Below are 27,730 nucleotides of genomic sequence, written 5' to 3'. Positions count from 1 at the left end.
GATGGAAATAAAAGTGATACGATATAGCAAGAAATTTCGTTATCGTAGAAATCTTGGCAATTGCATACGAGCCTGGGTGCTCCTCCTTCGTTAAGGGAGTGGCTTCATTTCCTGTTGTATCTCGTTGACGTGTGTAGCTTTGACGAATAAACGTGCCAAATAAACCGAAATCTTACTCACCCGCTGAATAATCGTTTTCTCTCGTACGTGAATGACCATAAATGGAATTGGTGATTTTTCGCTTCGTATCTTCTCAACCTACTATATATCGTAGTAAGCTACTACAACCCTGCCTATGATAAAACGCGATTAGATTACGATCGCGATTTATCGTCGATCATCGTACCAACAAAATAGGCAGTGACAAACATTTCCGATATTTTAATAATTCGATATTTTAATAAAAATTGAAAATGAAATAACTGGAAGACATTAATTAGCATGAAATGGAAAGATTTTTATTCGTTCGCGGTTGTCTTGTTTATTATCCGTTTATTATCTTGTTTATTAATTGAATATAGCATATATTCATGGGAAAATTAATGCGAGCGTTAATTAAATCGACTTATCGTTCGTTCGAGCGTATTGTTGCCATATAGCTTCATTGGAATAATCGGTATTCGAGAAGATAGCCGAAAATAACCGAGTATATATTCTACGAGCGCAAGGTTGCTCTGGGATTATTCTTGACGCGAAGCTTTTTGGGACGCGCTATATTACGGACTGTCGAAGAGAAATTGGCCGTGCACCCAAAGTCAATGACTTCGTGGCTTGGTTTAATTGACCCGACGACGGGATCTTTTCACGGCTTTAGGAATCAAGGCCACCGCGTATACGTATTTAACGAAGCTCGACGTGTGCGTCTCGTAGGTGTTGGACGTCTTTTTGCAGACGCATCGGATGTACGCGTAAAAGAAACACCAGAATACATTGAACGTGTCTAATTTAGTGCTGCCACAAAATGAACGTTACAATTATGAAAATTAGACTAAAATAACGGTTCGCCTAAAATCGCATACGTTCCAACGATTAATAGCGAATCGCACGATGTATCGACTATGCGTCCTCTTTTTAGAAAGTATTCTGACCCACTATCGATCAAGGAATTTCGTGAATCTTTCAAATGCAAAATTTCACGGTCCAAGCTCTTCCGTAATATCCCGAGAATTGCCACGTTTTCAATTTTTACCATGTTAACGTAACTCTGACTCGTTAATCACGATAAGGGACGATCGATTGTCTCGTTAATCACACGAAAGCTGACAAGAATCAAAAACCGAGATGATTCGATCGTCTTCGAGAAAATATATCTACAGCCCGACATTTTTAGAAAATTTTACTTAATCGCCAACCGAGGAGAAGAAAGATTTTATTAATTTGTTAGTTTATTAATTCACTATATATCCTACACTAACGCTATAATAATAATACGCTACACCGGTACATAATAAATTTAACTTAGGCGAGAAAATTTTCAGAAACGGAAAGCAGATGCGAAGAGAACAGAACGGTAGGCAACGCAAGGAGGCGTTTTCCTTTCCTGTGGTAGAATCCTCGTTATCCTACGGATGCCGGTATCTTACGAGATAAACGTTTCCCAGACGACAAATGTGTTTCCCATTTCCTAATAATAACGGCGAGTATTCCGCGACTCTCTTTCTCGGCAGGTCTTCTGAAATTAATTAAGCTCATCAACATGCGTATCACGGTGTAATTGGAGCGACTCGTTCGGAGTAACAACTAACGAGGGTCCGCGTTCACACCCACGTATCAAGCGGAGCATGTGTAAAAGCGCCAAATATGGATCGTTTATACGGCTCTTTAAATCTTTTACTATAAACAGCCCCGATACGATTACAAGTACACGTACTTCGCTTCTCCTCATCTTTCGCAAATTATTTTCTATGAAAAAAATCTCACACGAGAAACGATATTTTTCTATGCTCTTAATTTGTTCTCGTACTTGTACTTAACCGCGTTAAGTGGTATAAGAACGAAGCGTAGGATAAAAATTATTCGATAATTTTAACTCAAATTGTCTTTATGTCCTTGACACCATGATACATGTATTTAGCACGTAATATTAAAATGTACAATTATTTACCTTTTTATTTCATTTCTCGATATTGTTCGTCATTATGTTGCAAACTATAATAATTTCTTATTGTACATATACGATTATGTGTCAGGATTTTGAAATAAGATATCGTTTTAATAACTGTGTTTCATTAATACGTGGATTATCAAGAAAAATATTTGAGAAATTCGATATCAGATAAGAAACATGTCCGAAAATCTTTTGAAATTTCAATGTGAAATCGGTATTGATGAGGAATGCGAAAGTGTTTTTTTAAATATTACATTTCTCGTGTAATTAAGTCGTTTGAATTTTTTTTCTTTGCTTTGCGAGCAAGATTTTATGGTGTCTAAGTAGATATGTGTTAATGAAACTGTCATGAATATTCTCCTAAGTACGTAATTTAAATATTTGAATTACGAATTCAAACTTAAATACAAATTTAAATATCAATGTATCATACTCAGGAGGATTAAACAATTGATTGTAAAAGATTCTATATGATAAATAAAAATTTAGTATCTATTATTAAATGTTACTCGATCATGTTGTCATATCAACAGAAATATTACAAGTTTAAAAGGTTAAAACGTCGGAACAAATAACACGTGCATTACGTACACACGTACCGACCGATCTTGAAATTAGCTCTGCCGCGAAGGAAAATAAGTTTGAAATTCACTGACTATGTTGAAAACTATACCTCTAGGAAGAATATTTAATTCAGTGGAATCTAATGCGCTCTAATTATGGAAATATAATACTCGTTATCAAATAATTTCAGTTGACTAATTTATTGCAAAAAGACGCACCAAGGTAATTACATTAAATTGGTTAAAATTTAGGTATATAGGCCACAATATCTTACAATGAATGATATGTTAATGTCATACGCATAGTCAGTTTTAACAAGAGTAACTTATATTATTTTCTTATGTGCACTGATATATGTTTCGCTTCCGGTCGGTAACTAAATGATCGATGGTTATATCGTGGGTCGTAAGTCACGAAATTCTGCCAATACCAATTAGAAATTGTAGGTAATAGATTCGAGATATCAGGAATCTAATAGACATGCTCTATGGGAAAAACGAATCACAACTATGTGTAATATCTGAATACAAGATATTCTTACTCGTTACAATAAAAAAATTTTCTGCGCATTTTTTATTTTTTATTTTATTTATTCCCTTCCTTATCGCTCGACTTATAGATTCGTGTGACTAATGCATTTTAAATAAAAAGATAGCGATATCGAAGCTTTCAAATTATTTAAACTATAAATTAAGATGGTTCATCTTTTTTTGCTATTAGATAATATATCTAACATTTTTCATACAGATAAATATATTGTATATTATAGTATAAAAAAATGTATAGTTGTCTTAATATAAAATATTCTTTCTCATACCTGTTTTATTTATCTTTCTCGATCGTTTTATTTTTATCTAAAGTTTAGAACATTTTGCTTAAAAACATGTCACTTACGCACTCTACCATCTGGAGGTTGAACTATAGAGCAATAAAAATATCGCAGTGCACTGCTGATTTGTATAATCAAGCTTTGTTTTTTTCACAAACGTATATGACTTACACGTAAGCTCAACAGTATACGACGTTAATTGTTTCGACGAAAAAAAGTTATAAATATCATAATATGCAGTGGTTAAGAATATATTTGTATTAAAATCTTCTGCTAAAAGTTTAGATTAGTTCAAGGATGACTCGGGCTAACAGGTTAGTTTTTGTTGATGTATGTGTGCATTGACACTCTACCATTTAACATATATAAATGGTTGGATCTCATTCTGCTAATTCATCCTCTCTTCTGATATTTAGAAAAAGGGGTCGTGATGCGGAAGAAGAATTTAGTGAATTTATGCCATTAAGTAAAAGAATAAATAATCTTCATATTAATGGTTTATCGGGCATGCATGAGAATGTTACTGAAAATATGGATACAGACTGCTGCGGCAGAACCTTTATGCCATCGCCAAATTATTCAGAGCTTTCTCAAGAATCGCCGTTATACGACGGATGCAGTTCTAGCCAAAGTAGTTACATAACAGAATATAAACCTGATCTGGATGCAGCTGAAAATCCATTTTATTACGAAAGTAACAAGCTGCTATTTTCCTTGTATATGGAACGTGTTCAGAGAGCATCTGATTCATTTTGATATCGCTATTTTCAAATTATAATTCCTAATCATTAAGCATTTCTTGCATATCATTTTCTTCATTCCTTTTCAATGTATTTCTACTCGAATTTGAATTTTCTTAAATCGAATCAATGGAAATCTTGAAAAATTTAATGTTCGGAGCATTGTAAACAACAATCTATTATTTATTATCAAGATATTATATCTATATTAATGTAATTGTATATATCAAAAGAGTATTTAAAATTTTTTGTCAAGCGACAGTTTGCTTGGAAAGACAAAATTAAAATTTGCATAATTATGAATAACGAATTTAGAATTTGAATGATCTGTATTTTGTTATTATTATAATATAATATAGCAATAGCAATTGAATTAAATTGATGTTTCTATATTAATGACGTGTCGATCAATTGTATTTTTCTTATAAATATATATTAGATCGTAAAGTATTTTGAGATTGTGAAAGTATGAAATAGCATGTTTGTAATAAAAATATCTATAAAAGAAAAAAGAAAAAGACATTAGGCTTTTAATTTACTTTTATTATGTACCTATATCGTGTTGCCAGTGCATATACATACCAGTATATATATATATATATTTATTTATTTATTTATTTATTTATTTATTTATTTACAATAAAGGATTAGACGATCGAATAGTTGTATCAGAAAAGAATTTCCTCTCTGGCTATATCGAGTGATTCATATAACGCGCGCAATAATATAGAAATATGGCGGCCATCGAAGTATCTTCGTAATATCGATTCTCGACCTAACCTCACTTCAGTCTCCGCTAGGTGCGCACAGAGTTAGTGTCGCTTTGTAGTGGTAGAGGAAACGAAGTAACTGAGAGTAAGACAGAGCGACGGACAGGTGTTTTTTGCGCTGTTAAAAATTTCTTTTTCGAAAGTTCGGGACTCCTGTAAAACTACAAAGATCATCTGTAATATCTGTAAATAGAACGGTTCTATTACGAGTTGACTTGTTTAATCTAGAAGCGCGCACGCGCCGCTTTCCCCTCGCTCTCACAATATACTCCGCGCGTAACCGCCGCCATAGTTGATATTTCTCCGATAGAATATTAATAGCAGCAGTAAGTTTTCGCGGTTAAACGTATTTTTATTTACTTGACTGAGGAAAACAAGAATGCGTTCGACGAGGGCGGTGAGACGAGGTCGTTCAAGATAAAGCCTGGGATCCGTAGGAAGAAGGAGGGTGTCTACTTTCACAGCTCGTGGTTTTTAGGAGAGTGGCCTGGCATCACGGCGCTTCGAGTTAACGTGTGGCCACCGTCGGGTGGCTATGTACCGTTAGCTCGAATTCATTCCCCGTTGGCCGGCCCAAGACCCACGCTTACCTACCGACCGGGGGCCATACTCGATCGAGCTCGACTGTCGTATACCCGGAAATGAGTGCGCGTCGTGGCTTGTGCCGTTAACGCAGGAAGACTGCCAGTAGTGCGCGAATTTATCACGAGTCACGACTCGTCACGATCATCTTGAAAGACCCACGTACAATTTCGACGTACGTCTCTCTTTTTCTCTCTTTCTGTCTCTTTCTCTCTTTCTCTTTCGTATGACGTGTGCACCGTAAGCAAAGTAGCCGTGGCTAGCCAAGAGAGCCGTGGCACAGCGGCGAATGTATACGTAGAAATGAGAAAGTTGCTGCCGCCACGGTGAAGATTGAGAACGACGCAGGCGAGCCAGCCAGGCGGACGGTCTCTGTACTACGCGAAGCTTCCGACGCGGCGACAGTAGTAGCAGTACAACGTTTGGAGTGCACAAGGGAGAGACACAGCTGCTTGTGGGTGAGTAGGACACGCATTTTCCTCGTGGATGATGATCGTCTTGTTCTACCCAGGTAACTCGCGTGCACCTATATACGTGTGTTTCCGTACGGTAAACTAAAGGTACGAGTCGGAGGAATCCGCGGACGGATGCCGCCCCACGAATCTTTACGCGTTTTACTCCTAATGCGAAACGTGCACGAGAAACCGCGAAACGGTGGCCACAGAGCACCCACCCCAAGACACTAAAATCGTCGCGGGGCCCTCGTCGTGGCTCACGGCTTGGCTCGAGCTGGCTTTGGTGGGGTGGTTGGAGGTGCGGACAGTGGTTGAGAGGCTGGTGGGGTTGGAAATTGCGTGGTGGTGGGTGCCCACCGAGGTCTCGGAGGCCCCTCCGTGGCATCTCGCTGCCTCTAACCCGTCGAGGTGGGGGTGTAAACAACAGCCCTGCCTGTGCCTCTGTTGGCTCTACTCTGTCCTCCGTTTCGCCTCTGCCCTGCTCTCGCCTCTGCCAACTCGCCCGATCTTTTTCCTACTTCCTCTCCACGTAACGTCTCCCGATGCGCGATCGAAAGAGCACTGAAGGGAGGGAGAGACGCAGGGCGAAAGGGAGAAGAGAGGGAATAACCATCGAGAGAACAAAGCATCGGGCTTCGCGGACCTGTGCTATTTTCTCGCGTCACCGTGTACTCAATTCCATCATGGCCGATGTATCACCGAATCTGCTGACGTGGTAACCTTGTCCATCAGTTTACCTAACAGCCGCGGCGCCGTCTATATGCGCGCGCGCGCACTTGCCTTCGATGTTTACACAACTGCGATGTTGCCTTAACTACACCCGTTCAACGTTAGATATAGAGTACCCGTCGTAATCTGTATCGTATATAGCGTATCTTTCTCTCTCTCTCTATTACAGTTTTACCCTATCTTATTACTTGTGTGCGAAATTTACGTATTTTCCTTAGCCTGGGTGCTAGTAAGAAAGCATATCTGATTGCACAATGCCCGAGAGCCGTTCCATTCAACGTACGCTGCCCCCGATATCATACGAGACACTAGAATTCCTCTAGAAACCGCGAATGCTCAGACATGCTCTCTTCGATACGTGTACGCGAGGGAGACGGTTATGTAGTGTGAGAGAGATATGTTGAACCTTAAGAGAATCGGCGCCATTACGACATGCGCGTCTTGCAAAAGCGTCCAACAACGGTACGTCGGCGAGGCTGACCGGTCAGTCGCACACGCCATTCCGCGAAAGTCGAAAAACGCATCCCGCGGTGCGTCCTGTTTATGCGTGTGTGTTCACGTTTACGGTAGTTTCTTCTTGTTTCTCTAACTAAGCCGTGCAACCACCCGCAACGACTTGCTGGCACGAAATAATCGTCCATTCGACACGGCACCCTCCTCGGGTACGTCGAAAGGAGGAGAGGTGCACGGGTAACCTAACCTCTTCTCTCTCTTTCTCTATCCCTCACCCGTTTTCTACTACTCCTTCCCTACCCACCGGGTGGATCAAGGGCGAGAGTCATCGGTGTGTCCCACTTCGTCTGCCGCGATGTCTGCTTCGTATGTTCTCTCCCGATATTTCGCGTTCCCCTCCCCGGGGAGTTCCCGGTATGTCGAGGATCGTCTCCCTTCTTTCTTGACATGCCCCTACCCTTTCGAGCTTGCGGCACACGCTTACGCACCTACACACCGATCTATCCGTTCCTTCCCGTCCTATTCTCGCGATATTCCGTGTGTTAGTACGAGAAAGAGAGTGAGTCTCGGGCTCTATTTCGCGGTGGGTTCCCGTTTTCCCACCTATGGGTTCCCCCCTACCCTCTGTCGAGTGCTCCTAACCCCTACCCCCGTGGGGGGCACCATCATGGTGGAGTGGGGTGCAATCCTGGGCCACTTCGACGACTATCCTCCCTGCTCCCGGATCCCTTTGAGGTGGGGAAGGGGGTGAAGTGGGGGATCTTTCACCCCACCCCCACATACCAACACATGGTCAAGAGGTTCGAAGTTAAGACTACGACGGTAGGAGGTAGCGCGGGACACTCTCGACGTTTAACTTCTCACCACTTTCGCGGTTAAATGCTTCGGGTGCTGTTACCAAATGCACCGCGTTTCAAACGCAGGAAGAACAAGGGTAGCGGTGGTAACGGTGGTGTGAAAGCCCGATCCAAATTGCTAAACACCGTATCTTTAGAGCAAATAGATTTGCTGTTTACCTTCGTCCGATGCATGCTATTCCACTCAACCTTGATCTTGATTTAATACGATACGAACATTACGAACGAATAGGGTAACGTACACATACATTGCTCGGGGAGGCGGCTTCTTTTTTTTTTTTTTTTTTTCTTTGTGGTAATCGTACTCTACTGTATGAACACATATAGCGCGGAACTTTTCAACAGCGGGTCGTGTACAAGTTCTCCAACCACCTGTAGCTAGTATCGAGTACGGGACACGAACATAGAAAATGGAATACAATAGAGTTAATAGTATTGACACCGAACGATGGATAAAATTAAACGAGAAATAAAATATCTTTAGATTCGATGTTTGCGATATATGACAACTGATGTTCAGATTAATTGGTTTTTATGCATGTTTATTGACTTGCAATTTGTTTTTCGTATTTAGCAACATGATCGATGTACAGACATGATGTATTCTTGACTTTACTTCGGAATATGTCTGCTGAAGGAACGTTACGGGATTAGAGAATATCTGTGAATTCTATGAAAACACGGAATATGTTTTGAAACAGTTTCAAGTATCGAAGGTCGATGAACTTCGACAGCAATACTCATACGTCAAAGTGAGTGTAGTTGTGTAATACGATATGTAAATACGTATCTGTTATCAAGTGTTTGATACTCTGTTTGTTTCGTAACACGCAAATACGTTTCATTTGAGCAAAGAAACGATAATTTAAAAAAACACGTATATTTTCAACTTTGTAAGACGTTATAGCGATATAATATGATTTTTTATATGTTTATAGAATTTGATAATTAACAAACAAATAACGCAATATCTTCAGTTTTGACAATTTTCATAGTTTATTATTATTATTAACATTTTGACTGCTTTATTCAGTGTTAAAATTTGCATAGCTGAAAAAATATTATATTTCGTTTCGGACGTTCAATAACCGATCAATTTCATGCTCATTATTTATATCCTAATGCTAACAACGTTCTGTTTGGTTTTCAGATTTAATTATCGTGAAAGATGAATTTCACGCCCTTCCCTGGGTTCACAACAGGCTCGCTACCGACGGGCACAGTTCATCAGTTCGCAACCGCTAAATTCGCGCAAAACCTACCCACTGGTGGTCAGGTGGTTGGCGTTTTATCCGGTGGCGAAGGTGGGGTTCATTATCTGAGGCCGGTCGATCCGAACGGGTTCGCGGTGGCTCAAGGGGGCAACAATCAGCAGCAGCAAATTATCACGCTGCCAATTACCGTACCTGGAAAAGATGGCACGCAACAGCAGCAAACCGTCCAAATCCAGGTGGTCAATCCCAGCGTTTCGCAAAGTGGAAACAGCGGTGATCAGCCCAAATATCATTTGGCTCCAATATCTTTGGGACAGTTCCCCCAAGGTGCCGCAACAGTTCTTACCGTTGCATATAGTCAACAAGGCGCAGATGGGGTACAAATTCAAGTTCAACCACAAAACACCGTGGCTACGACGCAAACGTAAGAACCATCGTTTTGTCTAAATTACTTTTAGCACATTTTACATAGGATTGTTTATAGTAAATGTATCCTATTTCGTATTTTTTTAAATTGTATGTTTATGTTAGAATATAAACAATTAACACGAATATATATTGCCCTTATTTTAGGTCTGATCAAACAACCCAAAGTACATCCACAGCAGTCACTACTACATCCCAACAAACCATTCAACAGACAGTGCAGCTACCAGGGGCACCTGAAGGATTAACCGTCGTCGCACAGATTCCACAAGATTTAATTTTACGCGAAGGTATGGAAGAGTCGAAGGAAGATGTGAAGGAAGGTACGACACCGGTCGCTCTCATTAAGAGAGGTAACATTAAGAATCAAGGGAATCAGAGCGGAGAGGAATATATTACATCTATGCCTGCGAGTTGGCAAAGTCTGGCAACCCCAGGGTCAACTGTGGCTGATTATCTCTCTAGATTGCCTGCTAGTACCTTGCCTCTTAGTTTGCAGCACTTCTTGAAATTTTCGGCAGAAACGATAAAGAGAGAAGCCACTATCGAGTCGAGTCCTCTAGGAGCTGATGGCTTAGACGCATCTGGAAGCACTGCGTCCGGTGAACAAGCAGTACAGATTACCGTGGCAAGCGGTGAAACCGCTATTATTCCCGATGTCGTTGAGGAACAAGAATCTGGTACAAAACCTAAGAGAAAAAAGAAATATAAGAAAAAGCCTCCAAAGCCAAAAAAGCCAAAACCAGGTCAAGTGAGCATAGTTACTGCTCTTGATGGGACAACACTGTTCTGTTGTCCTCAATGTAACATGGCTTATCCTGAAAAGGAACTCTTGGAACAGCATCTTATCGGGCATAAAATAGAAAGAAGGTTTATTTGTGACATTTGTGGTGCAGGTTTGAAACGTAAAGAACATTTAGAACGGCACAAATTGGGTCATAATCCGGATAGACCTTTTATTTGTTCAGTTTGCATGAAAGGCTTCAAACGAAAAGAGCACTTGAATCTTCATTTTGTTATACATTCTGGACAGAAAACAGAGGTTTGCAGTGAATGCGGTAAAGCATTCTATCGCAAAGATCACTTGAGAAAACATGCCAGATCCCATTTGGCAAAACGTATCAAAGAAGATCCTTCGAATATTGCTGATACTTCCCAAAATTCACAACAGCAAACGGATCAACAACAACAGGCGGAACAATTGCAACAGCAAGCAGATCAATTACAGCAACAATCTTCGGTATCTGAGTTGCAGCAGATTCAAATACAAGTAGGTCAAGGATCTCAGGCACAGATCCACCAGATAGCTGTTAGTGAGCAGTCTACGGTTGTTCTTCCAACTGCTGCGGAAACTGGTGCAATGGCCATGCTCCATCATCAACAACAACAGCAGCAGCAACAGCAGCAGCAGCAGCAGCAACAACAGCAGCAGCAGCCGCAGCAACAGCAGCAGCAGCAGCAGCATTAGCAGCAGCATACCGCCCCGAGTCAGCCTGGGCGGTTCTTCCGATTTAATCATCAACAAGCTAGAGGTCGTGCAAGGCAAGGTGTTCTTGCCGATTGAATTCTATAATCTCATAGTCAAATTGGTATTGTGTTAAAAAAAATTCGTTGATGGTGGTTATCGTTGCCTAGTAGTGGTGTTACAAAATTGAGACATTCGCTGTATCTTTAAATAAAGATACTTTTACTGACGAGCCGTCGCATTTCGAAGTTTGTACACCATCAGCTTCTTAAGGAAGTTGTAGGCCAGATTAATCTATGATTATAATTACACTGCTGAGCTGACTGACAAATGATGTTCATACGTATGATTTTTCATTTTTGCGTACACGTTATAGCGTACGTGTAGAAAAGCAAAAAAGAAAAAAAAGAATTATGAAGGACGAGTTAATTTGCTCGTTTAATTCAAAATGTTTTTGTCGCTAATCCAGTTCCATGACGCAAGTTAGAATTAAATAAAGAAGTTTATATATACATATATTATATATATATATAAATATATAAATATGAAAATATATTTTTGAAAGCGCGAACTGGATTCGTCACACAGAATGCAATCGAGTTTTCGGCTAAAGTTAATTTTTTTTCTTTTTTTTTTTCACAATAAATATAGGACGAGAAAAATACGTAATGCGTAAGAAACTAAACTAAAATAATACACAAGGCAGGGCTGTAAATACAACCAATTTACTGTTCACAAAAAGGGAAGAAACTGTCGCGCAGATATAAAATGAATCCATTTATTTATTCCACTTGTTCTTTACGTGATTATAAAGACACGAAACAAGAGTGTATCGTAAAAACTGTTGGACGATGATTAAAAGAAAACTACGTTTTGCGATATAAATTGTAAAGTTTTATATTTGTATCTGCATCTACACATTGATTAGCTAATGTTTGCTTTTATGAAAATAGATACATTTTTTACTTTATCAATATAAATCAGTCTGAGAAAAATACATTTATTATTACAAAAATTTCAAAATAACTAAATGTAAGTACATCTGTTATTTTTGAATTAATTTAAGATTATCACAAAATACGAGTGGCTAACTAAAACCGTGTATTTAAATTCAGCAAAAAGTAGTTTTACAGCCACTAATACATCTAGAGATTCTAAGCTAGTGTAATTTATTTTGTATAGTATTTAAATCGTTTTATTTACTAAACTAATAGTTTTTATGAGAAAACTTTTTAATTCTCTTCTTTCAGTTGAATATACATATTTGAAAAAAAGATTTTGTATTATCATAAAATGCACATTTCAGAGCTACAGCAAATAATTGTTGGGAATGAACCATCATCCAATTTATTAATCAATCATGATACACTCTCAAGATCATTTGAGAAAAAGATGTATGTATACAAAAAGAATAATTTTTATTGCAAGTATCATTATCAAAGGCAATGGGTATAACTGTACAAGAAATATAATTATTATTTTATTATCATATTATTATAGCTATTATCATAATCAGTATGGATAGTCTATAAGTCATTTTCATTGTTACTTACATAAATATTGGAGAAAATAGCTAAAATAAAACATTTAATATAAACAATTTTCTATTGATTAACCAATTATAAAAATTTTTGTATTATTGATTCGCGTACTTTTAATTTATCAACTACCGAGCATGAGATGTTAATGTCTAAAAGATATTGATGCATTTTAAATAAACAAACTATTAACCGATAATCTATATACAGGAGAATCTATTAATCTTTGAAATCATTTGTATATTTGTATTGTTATTATTCTATTAATGGATGTAAGGATTATATATTTTTTTATGTTACTATATATATAAGTACACGCACACACACACACACACACACACACACACACACACACACACACACACAATTTTAATTTTTATTAATTTTAATAAAATATTCATTTGCAAATAAATTATTCGTTACAACAATTTTCATACACATTAGCTACAAATTCTTATATTATTAAATTCTATTTCACATTCTGCAATAATAAAGATTATTAATTAACTGTTAATTACAAAAATATAACATTATAAGACACAAGATATTCCTCGTCAAGTTTCGCTCCGTACTTTTCTCTTTCTGATTGGTGGTATTCCTCGACGACCGTGGAGTATATATCTCGAACTTGTTCCTACTCCCATGGACGGAGAGAAAGAGAGAGAAAATAATGGCAGGTCGCCGGGAGCAATTCGAAGTTAAAACCCCGATGGATTCGGGCATTTTCGCCGGCGCGGTCGCGAGGAGGGTCGGGAGAGAGAAAAAATAGTTAAGAGGCTGGCACAGTAGAGGGCGGACGGATGGGGTGGGGGCACCGACTTGAGGGACAGGTGTCAACGGCACACACATAGAGCGGGGGATCTTTTTTCGGAGATTCTCGGCTTCGTGAAAATTTTTGTACCAGGCGAGCGCAAGCTGCTAAGTACTAAATGGTAAGGTGGATTTTCTACTAAATTTTTTCGAATTAAGTTAGAGCTTAACGTTCGTGATGTTCCGTATTCGGTACGGCCATTTTCTGCTGAATTTCGTGCGAATTCGGCCCCCGCGTATCGACTAGGTGCCGAGAGGGGGAAGTCTCCGGGTCTCTCCCCTCACACTTCATCCCACTGCACGCATACTGTACCCATCCCTCTGCCACCAGATCATCCCCCCTGCGTCCTCCCCCGTTCTCCTTCATTCTTCCCGTCCTCTGATTCCCGTTCTCCGCGCCGCCGTCCCTCTACGGCCACCCTTCCCCCGCATCGCGACGATCCTCCGCCGCTTACAATATTCGTTTTTTAACGTCTTTTTCCGTCTTCTACCCTTTTCTATAATCAGTGTATATCCTTCGTAATCCTTATTAAAAGAACGCGTGCAATATCCTAGTATATGCACCAGTGAAGATTTACGTGTTTTTTTTTTTTTTTGTACAACAATCGTGCGGTTTAAGAAGGGAAACGCGACTGTTTCCCCTGTGTGTATTTCCTCGTGACAGAAGGCTGACGCAGCAGCGGCGGTGGCGGTGGCGTGCTGTGTTCTCTTGCTTCTTATGCTTGTGTCTCTCGTGTTGTAAAAATCTGCCCCTACGCTCGCTCTCACCTCTCGGAGACCCCCCTCCGAGGAAAGGATTCGATTCCACGGCGAAGAAACATGGGGAGAGGGACGTTGCTGTGAGTAAATACTCGGGCGTCATTTAAGTTGGACGTACCAGATATCTTCGTCTCGGTGTGTCATGTACCCGCGAAACGTCTCTCCCGTTGTTATCGCCGATGTCGCTGACAACTTATTTTCCGAGTTTTCTCTCCCCGAGTTTTTCCCACGGACGATGGCATAATTTTTGTTTAAGGCGGTTGCAATGTATTTCATAGGCACATATCATTGTCTAATGTCGACGAGTTGTTCAATGTTTATTAGTATGTTAATGATAACGCGTCGTGATTGTAAATTTTGGGAAAATGTTGAAAGATGTTGGTTGACCGACGAACTTCTTCCGCGAAACCATCCTGTAACTCGTAGTATGTAAAGTGTCGATAAGTATCATTTTATATCGGTTCTAATTCGTTTACAATTTTTCAGGTATTTGATTGACGGTTTGCAATGAATTTCCCGCCGTTCGGAAGCCATTTTCCCGGTACTATTCCTAGTATTCATCAGTTCGCAACCGACGGCTCCGGCGGTGCGGGCGGACGTTACGCCAATCATTTTCCCAACCAGCCTCCGATTGGAGTGCCGGTTATGGGAAAGTACCGTCCTGAAAGCAACGGCGTGCAATCTGCTCAGTCACAAGTGATGATGAACAATAAAGCAAGTTATCCTAACAGCAATGTTCATCATTACCCAAACGTACCATATTCCCAAGCTCAACCAGTTCAGCAGCGGCCCTCTAATTCGCCTGGAATGCCAGAAAAGCGTTCTTATCATCAGGTCAGCTACTTTGTCTTTCTGTATTAAAATTTAAAGCATAGGATAATATAGAAGTACTTAATAGAGAATGGAAACTTTTCAGCAAGCGACCGAAACTATAAATCAACAAGATGTTTGCAATCTCCTGCAGGATAAAGATAAAAATAAAGAAAAGAAGGGAGACGAGCAACAGCGCAATGGAGAAACTACGACAAATGGTAGCCAACAAGATTATACGATGCATCAACATCATCAGCAGCACGCTCATACTCAAACTCCTGCAACTATGCCTGCTACGTGGCAGTCTTTGGCTACTCCTGGATCCACAGTGGCAGATTACCTCAGTCATTTACCAGCTAGTACTTTACCGTTAAGTTTACATCATTTCTTAAAATATTCTGCAGAAAGTATTAAGAAAGAATCAGAAATGGCACAAACCACTTCTGTAGCTGTAGCAACTACAACAACGCCTAACATAATGATGTCCCCGAATAATAAAAAGAAGAAAAAGAAGAAGGCTCCCAAGGAGAAAAAGCCACGTCCAAAACCTGGAGAAATTCGCTTAACAACGGCTCTAGATGGCTCTACATTGTATTGCTGTCCAGAATGTCATATGGCATACCCAGAACGTGAATTGTTGGAACAACATCTTCTGGGACATACTTTAGAACGAAGATTCGTGTGCGATATTTGTGGGGCGGGCCTGAAAAGAAAGGATCATCTTACACGTCACAAACAGAGTCACAACCCCGAACGTCCATACGTTTGTACCGTTTGTTTAAAAGCTTTCAAAAGGAAAGAGCAATTGACATTACACTTTGTTATACATTCTGGCGAGAAACGACACGTATGCACAGAGTGTGGAAAAGGATTTTATCGTAAAGATCATTTAAGAAAGCATACCAGAAGCCACATTGCAAGAAGGGTAAAAGCTGAGCTCAGTCAAAATGCTGGTAAGGAGATAGAAGTATTTTTTGTCTGTGTAATGATAAACACAAATAAAGCATTTTTGTTATGGTAACGAGATTCTTTTATCTCTAGGTACACAGCAAAATCAACAACAAAATAATGTTTCAAACATGCAGACAACAGCTGTTACAGCATCGTCTGTTCTTTCTGGTGGACATCCGGGACCTCTCCTGTCCTGAGCCCCGCCACCAGGGAACTTCCAAGTTCCCCATCCTAATAATATTCTTCACTCGCATACTTCTCATCATTCGTTGCATCATCATCATTTGACGGCCGTTAACGTGGCGCACCAATCGAGTGTCACGCCACTTGCTACATCCAGCCACTATCAAACGCACGACCTCAGTTTTTTGGGACACGTTAAAGATTTCTGAGAGCAGGGGAAGACCTCGATCAAGAGGTAACAAAACTGACAAATTATACGAGTACTCTTAGCCAGTGAGAGTTAATTCGACCGCTTTTCTTCGTTTCGACTTTAGTAAGTTTTCTACGATAACAAACAATTATCCGTGATTCTGCTGACTCTCTATGTCCTAGTACAATAACGCAAAAGCTGTGACAGTTGCATAAGTTTTTCAACGGTATGCACAGTTTTTATCACCTGTGTGTCGGGTATTGTTTTTGAGATATGTACGCATAGATCTTATCTTGAAAAAGTGTGCCATATGTGTATGTACATGATCAAAAAAAAAAAAAAAAAAAAAAAGAAAAAATGAAGAAAGAGACATAGAGAGTGTTTCCATGCACACGGAAAAGAGACACCATAATTTTCTCTAGGAGCGTTAGATTAGAGCCTGATATAAAAGTCTTGCCATACTACTGTATGTATGAGAAAAAAAACATATTTTTATGAAGGCTTGATGTAAAACACAAAGAAGCTACTTATTATCAAGCTAAGCTTATTATCAAGAGAGAGAAATATTATAAATTTTTTCCAAATGAGTTGAACCGAACGATTCAATTTAGTTTACAAATTTATTTTCAATTAGTCAACCGAAAATCGTTGAACACAAACAAAAGTTTGGAATTTGTGCGAATGAAGACATGTATATAAGGATGCAAACGAGTCATCCCACCGATTAATATGTAACGTCTTTCAATTTCTTAATAACCTGAAAAGTATGTTTCTTTTAATCATCGACTCAGTGATACTTTGATCGTATCTTGATCTAAAGAATTAAATATGTTTACAATCTTTTCGACGAAGTTAGAAAATATTTTATTTTTAGAGTCGAGTTATTTAATGTTTTAACGAAACATTACAAAGCAGTAGCTAAAAGAACACGTGGCAATACTTTAGTCGATAAAGGAACGAAAGAACATTATTTCGCTTTTGTTTTTATAAATTTATTTCGTATATATACAAAGTTGACAGTATTTTATATTTTACAATATATAGTTCCAAATTTTTGCTTGTATGTATACATTTATACATAATTGCGTATATATACATATGTATGTATTTATGTACACGTATATATTTTGCGATATCGCCGAGAATCGTACTATATCTCACTTTTTTTATATACGTAAGTTCTTTAGGAGTTTACATCGTTTTTTATATCGTTTTTACATTGTTTTTTATACATATTTTTTTCGTTAAATCCCTTTAACTTTCGTTGAATACTGATCGTGTTAGTGAACGTTTTTCGTTAGACTTCATGTACTTTTGATTTTCTTTGTTTATTATTATTATTATAATTTTTATACGTATATATTATAGTAAATATTCAAGTAATCGTCGTTAAAAAGAATGCTAGTTTTATAATCTTTTTTTATGTCTTATTTATCCGCATCGTGGAAGTGAAATACCCTCGCGGACTGTGATCGTTTCGGACAAAACTGACATTTGTTCCAATTGTCTCACTTTGTCTGATATGTTTTTTTCAACCATTTCTTCCTCGTTTTAGTATTATTCAGTGTGCCATTTTCTTCGAACTCTCTACGCCGATACTTTCTTGCCACAGGCATTAATTCAGTCTACCAGATCGTCGACGCTATCCTTTCGTCCTGTTTTTTTTTTTTTTTTTTTTTTTTTTTTTTAATTCTTAAAAGTAAACGTCCCATATCCTTGAACATTACACGCAACAGCTGCTTAATACGTTTACGTTCTGATGTAAACCGTATGAGGAAAACAAAATGCAAGAATATAACGTATGAAAAAAGTAGTTAGGAATGTGATGCGCTATTATAAAAAGGAAAGAGAGGAAGGAAAGGGAAAATATTGAAAGCATCGTATTCGTTGGGAGGACGACGCGTTTCGGCGATCCATTACTGCTTACGAGAATGAACTATAAAGTATTTTGTAAAGAACTTAGGGTATGCAAATAGAATAGACGTACAAATTCATCGTTGATATACATATATTTTAATTATTTCCTACGTTTGACCGTAAATATACACACAGTTATTTTCTAACGTTCTCTTAAGTTTTGTTCCAGTAATCATAAATTTTTGGTCTTCTTCCAATCGATCCTCACCGACTGTTTTGCATCATATTTCTAGCAAAAGTCGTATATACGTTCTATAGCAGGTAATATGAAAAATTCAGGATTCGTCAGACCTCAAATATAAGGATGTACTAAAAATATTATATACAAATATATATGTATATATATATATATATATATATATATACTAAAAGTTATATATATATATACATTTAAAAAAAGTATAAAAGAACGAGCTGTATTAAAATACTCCACCGCCATGTACTTGTAATCATGAAAAAAAGAGAAGAGAAGAAAGAGAACAGAGAGTACACTTTAGGTTATATGTTTTAGCGAGTAAGTTTGTATACAAGATGAAGAAAAAAAAAATAAGATTACTACGATATGTAAGTGAAAGACGAGAGGAGAAAAGTATAAAAGATGCGTATGCCTGCGTGTGTTGTATGCGTGTACATGCACGCGCGCGCCGAATCGGAGAGAAAAATATGTCGGGACGTGTGTGCTTGTTTGCGTGCGTTTTATGCGTGCATATAATAATCCGAAAAGTATAAGGGAAAGAGAGAAAGAGCCTGTGAAAGAATTAAACAAAAGGAAAGAGAGGAAAGAAGAAAGAACGTTGACATGTGGGTAGTTATATATATAAAAGTATATAATATAATATAAAAATATATATAATGTGTGTGTGAGAGAGAGAGAGAGAAAGAGAGAGAGAGAGAGAGAGAGAGAGTCAGAGAGAGAGATCAAATTTTTCCGGAACAGGAAGTCGGTGGACTAAATGAAGAGGAAAAGTGAGATGAAAATAATGACAAATAGCTTTACGATTTATAAAAAGAAAAAATAAAACAGCGAGCGCGCGCGAAAAAGAGCGAGCGAGAGAGAGAGAGAGAGAGAGGGAGAGAAACATTTTTCAGAAGTTCGACGTATGATTTTTTTTTTGAGAGATTAAACAAATGAGAGGCTCAAGAAGCGGTCTATTTTCAAGGGTAGCCAAAAAGAAAAATGAATAAAAAAATGGAGAAAGAACCTGATATTTCCGCGCTCGACGAGGCGGACAGTTTGTCTTTGATATTTCAGAAAACCGACCACTTCGTCGAGGTATAATAGGCATAGTTGGTGTTCCTAGAGAAAAAAAAGATGAGAAGGAGAGAAAGGAAAGGGAGGAATAAGAATAGTTAACGCGTCTGTAAAAACGGAAGAGAAGAAAGAAAAATAACAATTCTCCGGTGCCTTTGCATAGCGCTGGACTTTAACCGCACCTGCATACTTTTTCCACCTTATGAGTAAAAGTCCATGGATATGGCCTCGTGCATAGCTCTTTTTCGGGACACCCTGTGTATGCTCCTTTCCTCTTTCGTCCCCCGTTCGCAACTTTTTTGTCGTTTTCGTCGCCATCCGACACTCTTTTTGCGCCGCGAGCAAGCTAACAAAAAAGATATGAACAAAAAGCGGTTCAACGGGCGATCGAGAGAGGAAGAAGATGAAATATTTTTTAATAATGTGAAAATGATTATTGAAAGAGAAGAAAAAGTAAGATGTGTGTTTTTTAGAAAAAAAGAAAAAAAAAAGAGGATCCAGAGACGAGAGTTATTGACGAAAGGGGAGCGAACAGAACGAAGAAACACGTTTTTTCTGTACTTTTCAATTATGATTTCTTCAATTTTCCTTTTTAGCAATCTTTTTTGTGTTTCGTTAAATGGCAAAAGCCAAGTATAAAAGAACGTGGAAAATTTGTTACTCGGATGGGATGGGAAATATTTATTTGCATTTTTCAAGATTAGAATTTCGCTGGTAGAGCTATGTATACGTTTTGTACTTATTCCTTCCTGTGTATCAAGCGTATAGATATTTTACTTTATACCATGAATCGAACGAAGCGAAACTACAGCTTCGTTACAGAAGATACCGAGGGACTCTGTTTCGCGAACTCAGCGGTTGGAAATGATTTAATTTGTCTTGTGCCCCTAGATACATACGTTTTCCGTTCTTGTAATCGATATAGTAGTGTCTAATGATTAAACGAGCATAAGTATCGCGTTTTATAGAGCATAAGTAGTAATAAGGTATAGGCCTTTATTGCCTAAGTTGCACGAGCTAAGAGAGTGAAAGGGAGAGACTGCGAGTGAAACCGAGAGCGAGAGAATGGGAAAAATGACAAAATGATAATAACAGATTGAATTTGCGTACATCTGGTTTTACAGTTTTACTAGAAACTGTAAGGAAGAAGACATAAGAAAGAAAGATCTTAAATCTTGAGAAAACAAATTCACGGAAACTCGTAGAATTCCTTTTTTCGTATGGTAAAAGCGTTTCGTACTGGTGTTTACTTAATCCTCTATGAACTATTCGTAGTAATGCGCGTGAGTATGTAATGGCTTTTAACTTAAAGCATTAAACATTTTCTCTTGGAACAAGAAACAAATTTATAAAAAGGTCTCCAAAATTTTTGAAAATGGGAACTTTTCCTCAAAGCATCGAATGCTTTGTTTAGATTATAGAGGATTAATATCACGAAATACCGTTATTGTTATTACTATTACATTTTTGCGTTATTCGTATACTATCATTTACAGCGATACGATTAGACATTTGAATGCTATTTCTGTAGTAAGTTCGAAAGTAATCGTTGCTCGAAACGGGACATCGTGTTCGGTAACGACGAGTCTTCGCGTCTATCGATCTCAACCTCGTCGAAACGAGTAAGGAGAAAAATTGAATAACCAGAAAGAACGACGACGATGGAAAACACAGTTTCGAGCATTGATTTCTCGTTAATTTACCGTGTAGTTATTGTAAAACCGATTGTTTTCGACGAGCGATCAGACGTAAAGGTAATTGATCGAACAGGGAAGAAGAAAAAAAACTAAAAGTTTAAAAGGTAACAGTTTGTTGTAAATCAAACGCAATTCACTGAGAGATATGAGGGTGACAATGAAAACCATATTTTTCTACGCAGTGTCGAAAAAAAAAAAACTCTTAATCGTACTAATGCAGAATAGAGCCGAAAATGAATTCGATTTAAAAAAAATGGCTTCGTCGCGTGAAGCGTAATAATTTGCTTCGCGCGCGAGCTACGGATTTTAGTTGGTTCATGCAAAAATGAAAGAAAAGAAGAACGCAAAAGGGAGGGGAGAAAGTACAATAACGAAACTTGAGATTCGCGCTAATATATTTAGAGACACCGAAGCGTTCTCCCGCGCACTTTTTTCCTTGTAAATAGAACGAAACCGAAGAAGAGAGAAAGAAGGGATAGACTTAAGACGAACACCAAGTAAAAATGCATCGTTTTCGAATGGAGCAAGATAATGATTTCTCGATCGAGAGGCGAATAATTTTTTATAAAGTTCATCGGATAGCTGTTGGTTTTTTAAGTAACCTTAGACGTAAGACGCAGTTAGTACACGTGTACTTACACGATCCTTTACAGTCTAACTTTATCAGTTTTTCCACACACAAACAAACGAAAGAAGAATAGAAATTTTTAGCAAAGGAAAGAAAAATTAATTTCTGCAACTTAAATTACCGTTACATTTCGATATCTTGTTTTATCTATTTTGGGAATTAGTTAAAAAACCAAAAAGTCCGGTTAACCGATTCTTCTATCGTAATAAGTCCTTTGGAAAAAGTTATAGATTAAAATGAAATTAGTAGAGGAGCTAGACCGTAAAGGATTCGAATGAAAGAGGAGAAGTTTTGCATGAACCAACGGGCGCTGTTCTTACGTGTATATTTTATCGGAGTATCCAGCTGCCGCGGTTCAGTTTCTCGGCTTGTCCAGTCGGCGTGGTATGTGTGCTTGCGTTTTTTGCGTGCGTCCTCTGTGCGCGTGTGCGTAAATGTGATTACCGGTTTTTCAAACAGAGACGTCAGCACAACAGGCGAGTAACGACGGAAGGGAAATATGGAAAGATATACAAATTCCTCGACATAGTACAAAGCATTTAAACTCCTCTTTTTCCAATAGCCTAGGGAATATGATAAGTACGCATTGCACATAAGTCATTACGCGTAAAATAGACATCTACCGAGTAGCCGGAGAGTCCGCGACGCAACGAGGCAATTTATTTTCTTTTTTCTGTTCTTCTCTCTTCCATTAGTTTTGTCTCGATAATATAGTAGAAAAGTTACGACAGTGATTTTATTTGAACCCTTTGCACTCATGAATCGCTTCTTCCACGCGACAAAAGAAACTCACATTCGATTCATAACTTTGGAGAACATTTTTGGAAATTAAAAAGAATATGTAGTAAAAACATAAAAATATGAAAACTTTGATAGTTTGGTAATTTATTTCGTTTTCTTGTTGTTCATTTTGCTTTTTAATACGGTAGCATTTTACTCGAAAACGTAAGTGCAGAGGGTGCCAACAAATCGTACATGCAATTTGTCTAAATAGATCTGTAAAAGATTTTTTAAGGAACTCTTCTTATTGGACACACAAACGCAATACTAAAGATCCGTAAGAAAGATATTCTTACAAACTTTTTACGAGACTGCAAAGGCTGACGTTTTATAGATTACTCGAAATAGCGCGAAGGTACTTACATTGCGACCGATCAAATGTTTAGCAAGGTATATACTTTTGTAATAGACTAGCCAAATTGTGAATGGTGAATATTTTATATAAACCGTATAGAACTCTCTGAGAATTAATTTCGACGCACCGCTGAATGCACACAATAGGATATATCGTTTAGAAAACTTGAAGTTTCGGTAGCTATATCTCGAGTTGAATCGTATTTGTCTTGTCTCGAAAAACTGTATTTCTTGAACTTCTCGATTTGTTCACCACCGTTTAGTGTATCACGATAAACCGTATGCCTAAAGAGCGCATAGATACTGCCATAATTGCGATTATTAGTAGCTTCGGATTAAAAAGAAAAAAAAAAAAAAAAGAAATACGAAAAAGAAGTATTAAACATCGATAAACGATGTACTTCCTTCGAAAAAGAAATTTACTCATTACTCATTTTTCGAATCTAAGATTGCGTTTCCGGTTGTGGATTTTCCGGACATCCGATAGATAATAAAGGAGAAAGAAAGGGAAATAGTGAAATTTTCAAGCTCGGAATATAGGAAATACGAGCCTTTTGTTTGAATCCACCATGTTTTCATTTTCTTCATTTCCGTTTGTTCCTCACCGAAACATTTGTACCACAGTCTTCCAGGGTACAAAGGAAAGAGTAAAATAATACCGTTCGTTCGTCATGGTGCGTAAATCAAAAAGGGAAAGAACAGACGAGTAGTAAAAAGGGATGAAGAAGAAAGAGAGAGAGAGAGAGAGAGAGAGAGCAGAAAGCGGGAAAAGAGAGAAGAAGAAAAGGAAGAAAGATAAGGTGAAACAAAAAAAAAAAGAAAGAAAGGACTAATAAGAGAAATTGTGTATAACTATGCGAACCCTCTGATGATCTCAGCGTTTTATTTTTGTATAGAGTGCATAAAAAACATGTAATCTTCAGGAATGTAAGGACGAGGAAAGAGGTACGCAGTTTGAGACAAACAAAAAAGCAAGACTTATGTAGTAGATGAGAAGACGAAACGTATAAAAGGGAGATGTAGGTATAAAAAAAAAAAAAAAAATACAGACAGACGAATTTAGGTTGCGAGGATAGAAGTTTAAAGTTTGTGAACGTTTTTTCGGACATTTCCCAGTGCTGCTTTATGTAATACCCTATATATATAATATATATATCTATATATATATATATAAAAATTGTATGAAAAGTCATCTAAGAAAATATGCTAATTTTTATTATTCATAATTCCTTCGTTCTCCATATCCTGATGCTAAAACAAACAAACAAACAAACACACACACACACAAATGGGTTATAAAATATGATTTAATTTAAAACGACTTATAATTTTATGTAATAATGATTTATTAGTTTAATTGTAACTACTACAACCGATAACAAAACGTTGATCTTTTTTTAACCATATTTCACGTAATATGTCCGATTATGTACACTTTGGAAGCGTTATATAGTAAAGCCGATATATGGTCGGTTCTTCTTAATAAATATAAATACATAATTTACAGGGGTAATTTGACGTAACATTTCACGTGTAAATACGCGTATAACATATAACATATTAATATAATACAATACATATTACTACATATTATACGCGTATCTATATATTTCTATATAGCACACGTACAAACATACTGACACGCTCGCACAATGTAAACTGCAGTATTGAATTATTTAACATGACATATCCTTACATTCATCGCTGTTTCAACTTTAAACATTAAGGAACATTGCTCTTACTCTAACATGGATCAAAGTTTCTTTAATCCTACATATTTACAATGTACAACATGAAAGAAGGTAAAGGCATATAAATAAAAAGTAACGGAGAAATTAATATCGATAAAAACCGTACTTTGTGCAATGTTCCTTTCCAGTTAGGGCTACAAAATGTATTCCATTGATTACAGACTATTCTTAACGTTGATTTTATATTCCTTTTTCATAATTACGTGCAAAGATAGGTGTTATTATGCTGTTTCTTTTAGGCACATGATCCAAGATGATTGATACCGTTATCTTAGCAGAAAACAAAATCATGTATTTTCGTTCCACTTTTACACATCATATATAACAAATACGCATCTTCTTTCAGTATCTTGAGCATAACAAGAATCGTTTGTGCACGGTATTATAGAGTATTTGCATCTCTATTTGCTTAAAGATGAAAGTATTTAAAAGCTGGTCTTACAAAGGCTGCTTTAATTTAGAATACACAGTAAGATACATCTAATTAATATATTAACATTTTTTTATTAAATTTGAAACTAAAAATTTTATTGCTAAGCTAGCATTATTCTTGTTCTTTCCATACATTTCGAACATCATATCAAATGTAAGATTTAAAGAAAAAAATTCAACGATACTAGGGCTTATACCCAGTTGTAATTTATATAAAAGCTTGAATAATTTATATAAATATCTTTCCTAAATAAAATTATTTAAAGTATCTAAATATATATATTACATCTCAAAAAACTGCCCTTAACAGGTACGTTCTTACTTTAAGAATATTGTGCATATTAGAGGCATATTAAAAAGAGAAATATAAAATTTGCAGAATTAATTTAGAGCCTGTTTGTTTTTCAGCTACGTTATAAGTAGCATTTCCAGACTAATACATATATATATAATATATATATATATATATGTCGGAGATGAAAGAACACCGGAGCCTTTGGAATTTTGGATAATCCCGCAATTGTAACCTAGAGTCTACTATAGCTGTAATTGAACAATTGTAGTTATTCAATCCGATTGTAATTGGTTCGAAACTGCAAAATTTGGAACCATCAACAACTATTCTGTTACTTCATGAAAGTGTCTCTGATAAAGCTCGCTGTATCAATCTCTCAAATTTAAATTGCCTAAATTACAAAACAACTTTGTTTTAAGATTAAGATAAAAATGTATTAAGTTCTCAAAATAGAAAATGGAGGTGGCCCAGTCTGCCTCATCATCATTGCAAAACTACTTAATCCTTCTTCGCCGTTATTATGGCTATTCTGATTATTCTGCGAACTGTTTAGATTTTTGCTTCTGCTACTATTATGACTTTGCAAATGTTTTTTTAAGTGATCCTTTCTATAAAAAGCTTTGCCACATTCTGTACAAACTTGATTTTTGCTACCTGAGTGTATAATCATGTGACGTGCAAGATGTTCATTGCGTTTAAATGCTTTGCAGCACATATTACACTGATAAGGCCTATCTTTATTGTGTCCTTGTTTGTGACGATCTAGATGTTCCTTGCGTTTTAAACTTGCGCCACAAATATCACAAATGTGAGGTCGTTGCCTGTGATCTTCCAGATGTTCGTGTAACGCCTCTCTGTCTTCAAATCTGAATGCACATTCTGGACAACGATATATTAACATACCTGAAACAATAAAGTTTATCATTTACAAAAAAGAACATTCTCAATTTCTGTTATATCTTTTTTCATGTGTTTACCATTGATATGTTGTGGCTCAACTTCAAATTCAATTTTTGGTCTAATTTCTTGGCAATTATGCGTCGAATTGTTGCTATTTTCTTCATACTTAGTTACATATGGTAAACCTAATGTACTAGAACATCGTGCTAAGTACTCTGAAGTAAGTCTAAAGTCTATTTGTAACGGATCGGTCATAGTTGCTGCATCTACTTTTTGAATAGTCTGTGTACCCGAAGATTGATGAGATATCTGAGGGCATGTCTCCTTATTTCCACAATTATTCTCATTTCTATTTTCATCCGTTTGTTGAACATGAGTTACCGGATGCCCAGAGTATGTATATCCAGTGATATTAGGCTGATTATGTTGATGGTTGTGCATATCAGATGGATATTTTATATTACGTGGATCATAAGCCATCTTTCAACGTATGATAAAAGTAAGTATCCTTATCGTTTGTCTATAAATATAAAAATACTGTAATAAAAAGTTAACGAGACTTAAAAGATTACACATAATTACAAATACAAAAATTATCAATCGAGACTAACAACCGAAGATCATTTTTAGAAAAGTTGCATTAATAATTTAAGAGATTGAATTTCAATTTTTATGTTAAAAAAGCGAAACTAAAAAATACTTTACTTTTTACATTTTATCAACAATAAAAAAAAAACTTGATAAAACTGTGAACGACACATCAGTTCGAATACAAGGATTAGTTAGCAAAAATTTACATATGAAGACAACGCTGTCGTAAATTTGACGTAAATGAGAAGTTTTATTGAGCAGGTCAGGAAAGATGTCATTTGCTATTCAATATTTTTGAAAATTCGAAATATTCTTAGAAAATATCGCAGTTACTGCAGAATAAAACTATTTATCTACATTATTCGCGTGAATCAAATTTACTCACCCCTTAGTGCACAGTCAGTTGTGAAATCAGCACATAACTGATCACTATTTGTTTGTATTGAGCTTGGCCATCTTTACACATCAGCTGCTGTAGAAATTCCGAGTCCTTCTTCTAACAGGCTATTTATTTTACAAAACTATACACTCTGATTATGTATTAATGATTCGTTTATTAACAAGATATTATTAAACAAACTAAGTACTCGATTAATCTCTCTCAATCATGATCACTTTTGTACAGTGCAGTTTCGTTTCGAAATACGTAACGATGCGATGATCACACAATAGAAAAGGTATAACGCATTTAAAAGAGG

The 27,730-nt window shown here is 37.1% G+C and overlaps 4 protein-coding genes across 13 annotated transcripts; 3 read left to right on the top strand and 1 right to left on the bottom strand.

Annotated features, from left to right (window-relative positions):
- Positions 1-3,589: 3,589 nt before the first annotated feature.
- Positions 3,590-4,636, top strand: LOC126866679 (uncharacterized). The gene is made up of 2 exons (XM_050620594.1): positions 3,590-3,814; positions 3,917-4,636. The coding sequence occupies exons 1-2, from the start codon at positions 3,798-3,800 to the stop codon at positions 4,254-4,256; spliced, it is 357 nt and encodes a 118-aa protein (XP_050476551.1). The 5' UTR covers positions 3,590-3,797; the 3' UTR covers positions 4,257-4,636.
- A 263-nt stretch (positions 4,637-4,899) lies between these two features.
- Positions 4,900-12,791, top strand: LOC126863968 (zinc finger protein 384-like). 6 transcript variants are annotated; one of them, XM_050614990.1, is made up of 4 exons: positions 4,900-6,050; positions 8,661-8,838; positions 9,237-9,724; positions 9,874-12,791. In XM_050614990.1, the coding sequence occupies exons 3-4, from the start codon at positions 9,255-9,257 to the stop codon at positions 11,192-11,194; spliced, it is 1,791 nt and encodes a 596-aa protein (XP_050470947.1). In that variant the 5' UTR covers positions 4,900-6,050; positions 8,661-8,838; positions 9,237-9,254; the 3' UTR covers positions 11,195-12,791. The 6 variants fall into 6 exon arrangements, with proteins under 6 accessions (XP_050470947.1, XP_050470860.1, XP_050470763.1 ...); XM_050614806.1 differs by having other exon boundaries at positions 4,910-7,238; XM_050615062.1 differs by lacking the exon at positions 4,900-6,050 and adding an exon at positions 7,245-7,438.
- A 344-nt stretch (positions 12,792-13,135) lies between these two features.
- Positions 13,136-24,265, top strand: LOC126865190 (zinc finger and BTB domain-containing protein 49-like). 4 transcript variants are annotated; one of them, XM_050617546.1, is made up of 4 exons: positions 13,136-13,661; positions 14,785-15,132; positions 15,215-16,064; positions 16,153-24,265. In XM_050617546.1, exons 2-4 carry the CDS (start codon positions 14,806-14,808, stop codon positions 16,257-16,259), a joined length of 1,284 nt encoding a protein of 427 aa, XP_050473503.1. In that variant the 5' UTR covers positions 13,136-13,661; positions 14,785-14,805; the 3' UTR covers positions 16,260-24,265. The 4 variants fall into 4 exon arrangements, with proteins under 4 accessions (XP_050473503.1, XP_050473683.1, XP_050473411.1 ...); XM_050617726.1 differs by lacking the exon at positions 13,136-13,661 and adding an exon at positions 13,673-14,378 and having other exon boundaries at positions 15,263-16,064; XM_050617454.1 differs by lacking the exon at positions 13,136-13,661 and adding an exon at positions 13,676-14,378.
- LOC126866273 (zinc finger protein 880-like) lies at positions 24,050-27,707 on the bottom strand. 2 transcript variants are annotated; one of them, XM_050619774.1, is made up of 3 exons: positions 27,418-27,707; positions 26,519-26,978; positions 24,050-26,444 (listed from the first exon to the last, which is right to left on the bottom strand). In XM_050619774.1, exons 2-3 carry the CDS (start codon positions 26,919-26,921, stop codon positions 25,978-25,980), a joined length of 870 nt encoding a protein of 289 aa, XP_050475731.1. In that variant the 5' UTR covers positions 26,922-26,978; positions 27,418-27,707; the 3' UTR covers positions 24,050-25,977. The 2 variants fall into 2 exon arrangements, with proteins under 2 accessions (XP_050475731.1, XP_050475646.1); XM_050619689.1 differs by having other exon boundaries at positions 26,519-26,961; positions 27,418-27,706.
- Between the last annotated feature and the right edge of the window lie 23 nt (positions 27,708-27,730).

Source organism: Bombus huntii, chromosome 1, assembly GCF_024542735.1.
Source record: "Bombus huntii isolate Logan2020A chromosome 1, iyBomHunt1.1, whole genome shotgun sequence".
NCBI lineage: Eukaryota > Metazoa > Arthropoda > Insecta > Hymenoptera > Apidae > Bombus > Bombus huntii.
The sequence above is the reverse complement of the archived record's forward strand: the minus strand, read 5'-3'. Positions and strand labels throughout refer to the sequence as shown.

Excerpts from the sequence above, each read along its gene's own strand:
- LOC126863968 (XM_050614903.1), top strand. The coding sequence starts at position 9,255 with ATGAATTTCACGCCCTTCCCTGGGTTCACAACAGGCTCGCTACCGACG. Across the intron at positions 9,725-9,873 it reads ACCGTGGCTACGACGCAAAC|GTCTGATCAAACAACCCAAA; the intron begins GTAAGAACCATC and ends CCCTTATTTTAG.
- LOC126865190 (XM_050617546.1), top strand. The coding sequence starts at position 14,806 with ATGAATTTCCCGCCGTTCGGAAGCCATTTTCCCGGTACTATTCCTAGT. Across the intron at positions 15,133-15,214 it reads AAAAGCGTTCTTATCATCAG|CAAGCGACCGAAACTATAAA; the intron begins GTCAGCTACTTT and ends GAAACTTTTCAG. Across the intron at positions 16,065-16,152 it reads TGAGCTCAGTCAAAATGCTG|GTACACAGCAAAATCAACAA; the intron begins GTAAGGAGATAG and ends TTTTATCTCTAG.
- LOC126866273 (XM_050619774.1), bottom strand. The coding sequence starts at position 26,921 with ATGGCTTATGATCCACGTAATATAAAATATCCATCTGATATGCACAAC. Across the intron at positions 26,445-26,518 it reads TGAGCCACAACATATCAATG|GTATGTTAATATATCGTTGT; the intron begins GTAAACACATGA and ends TTATTGTTTCAG.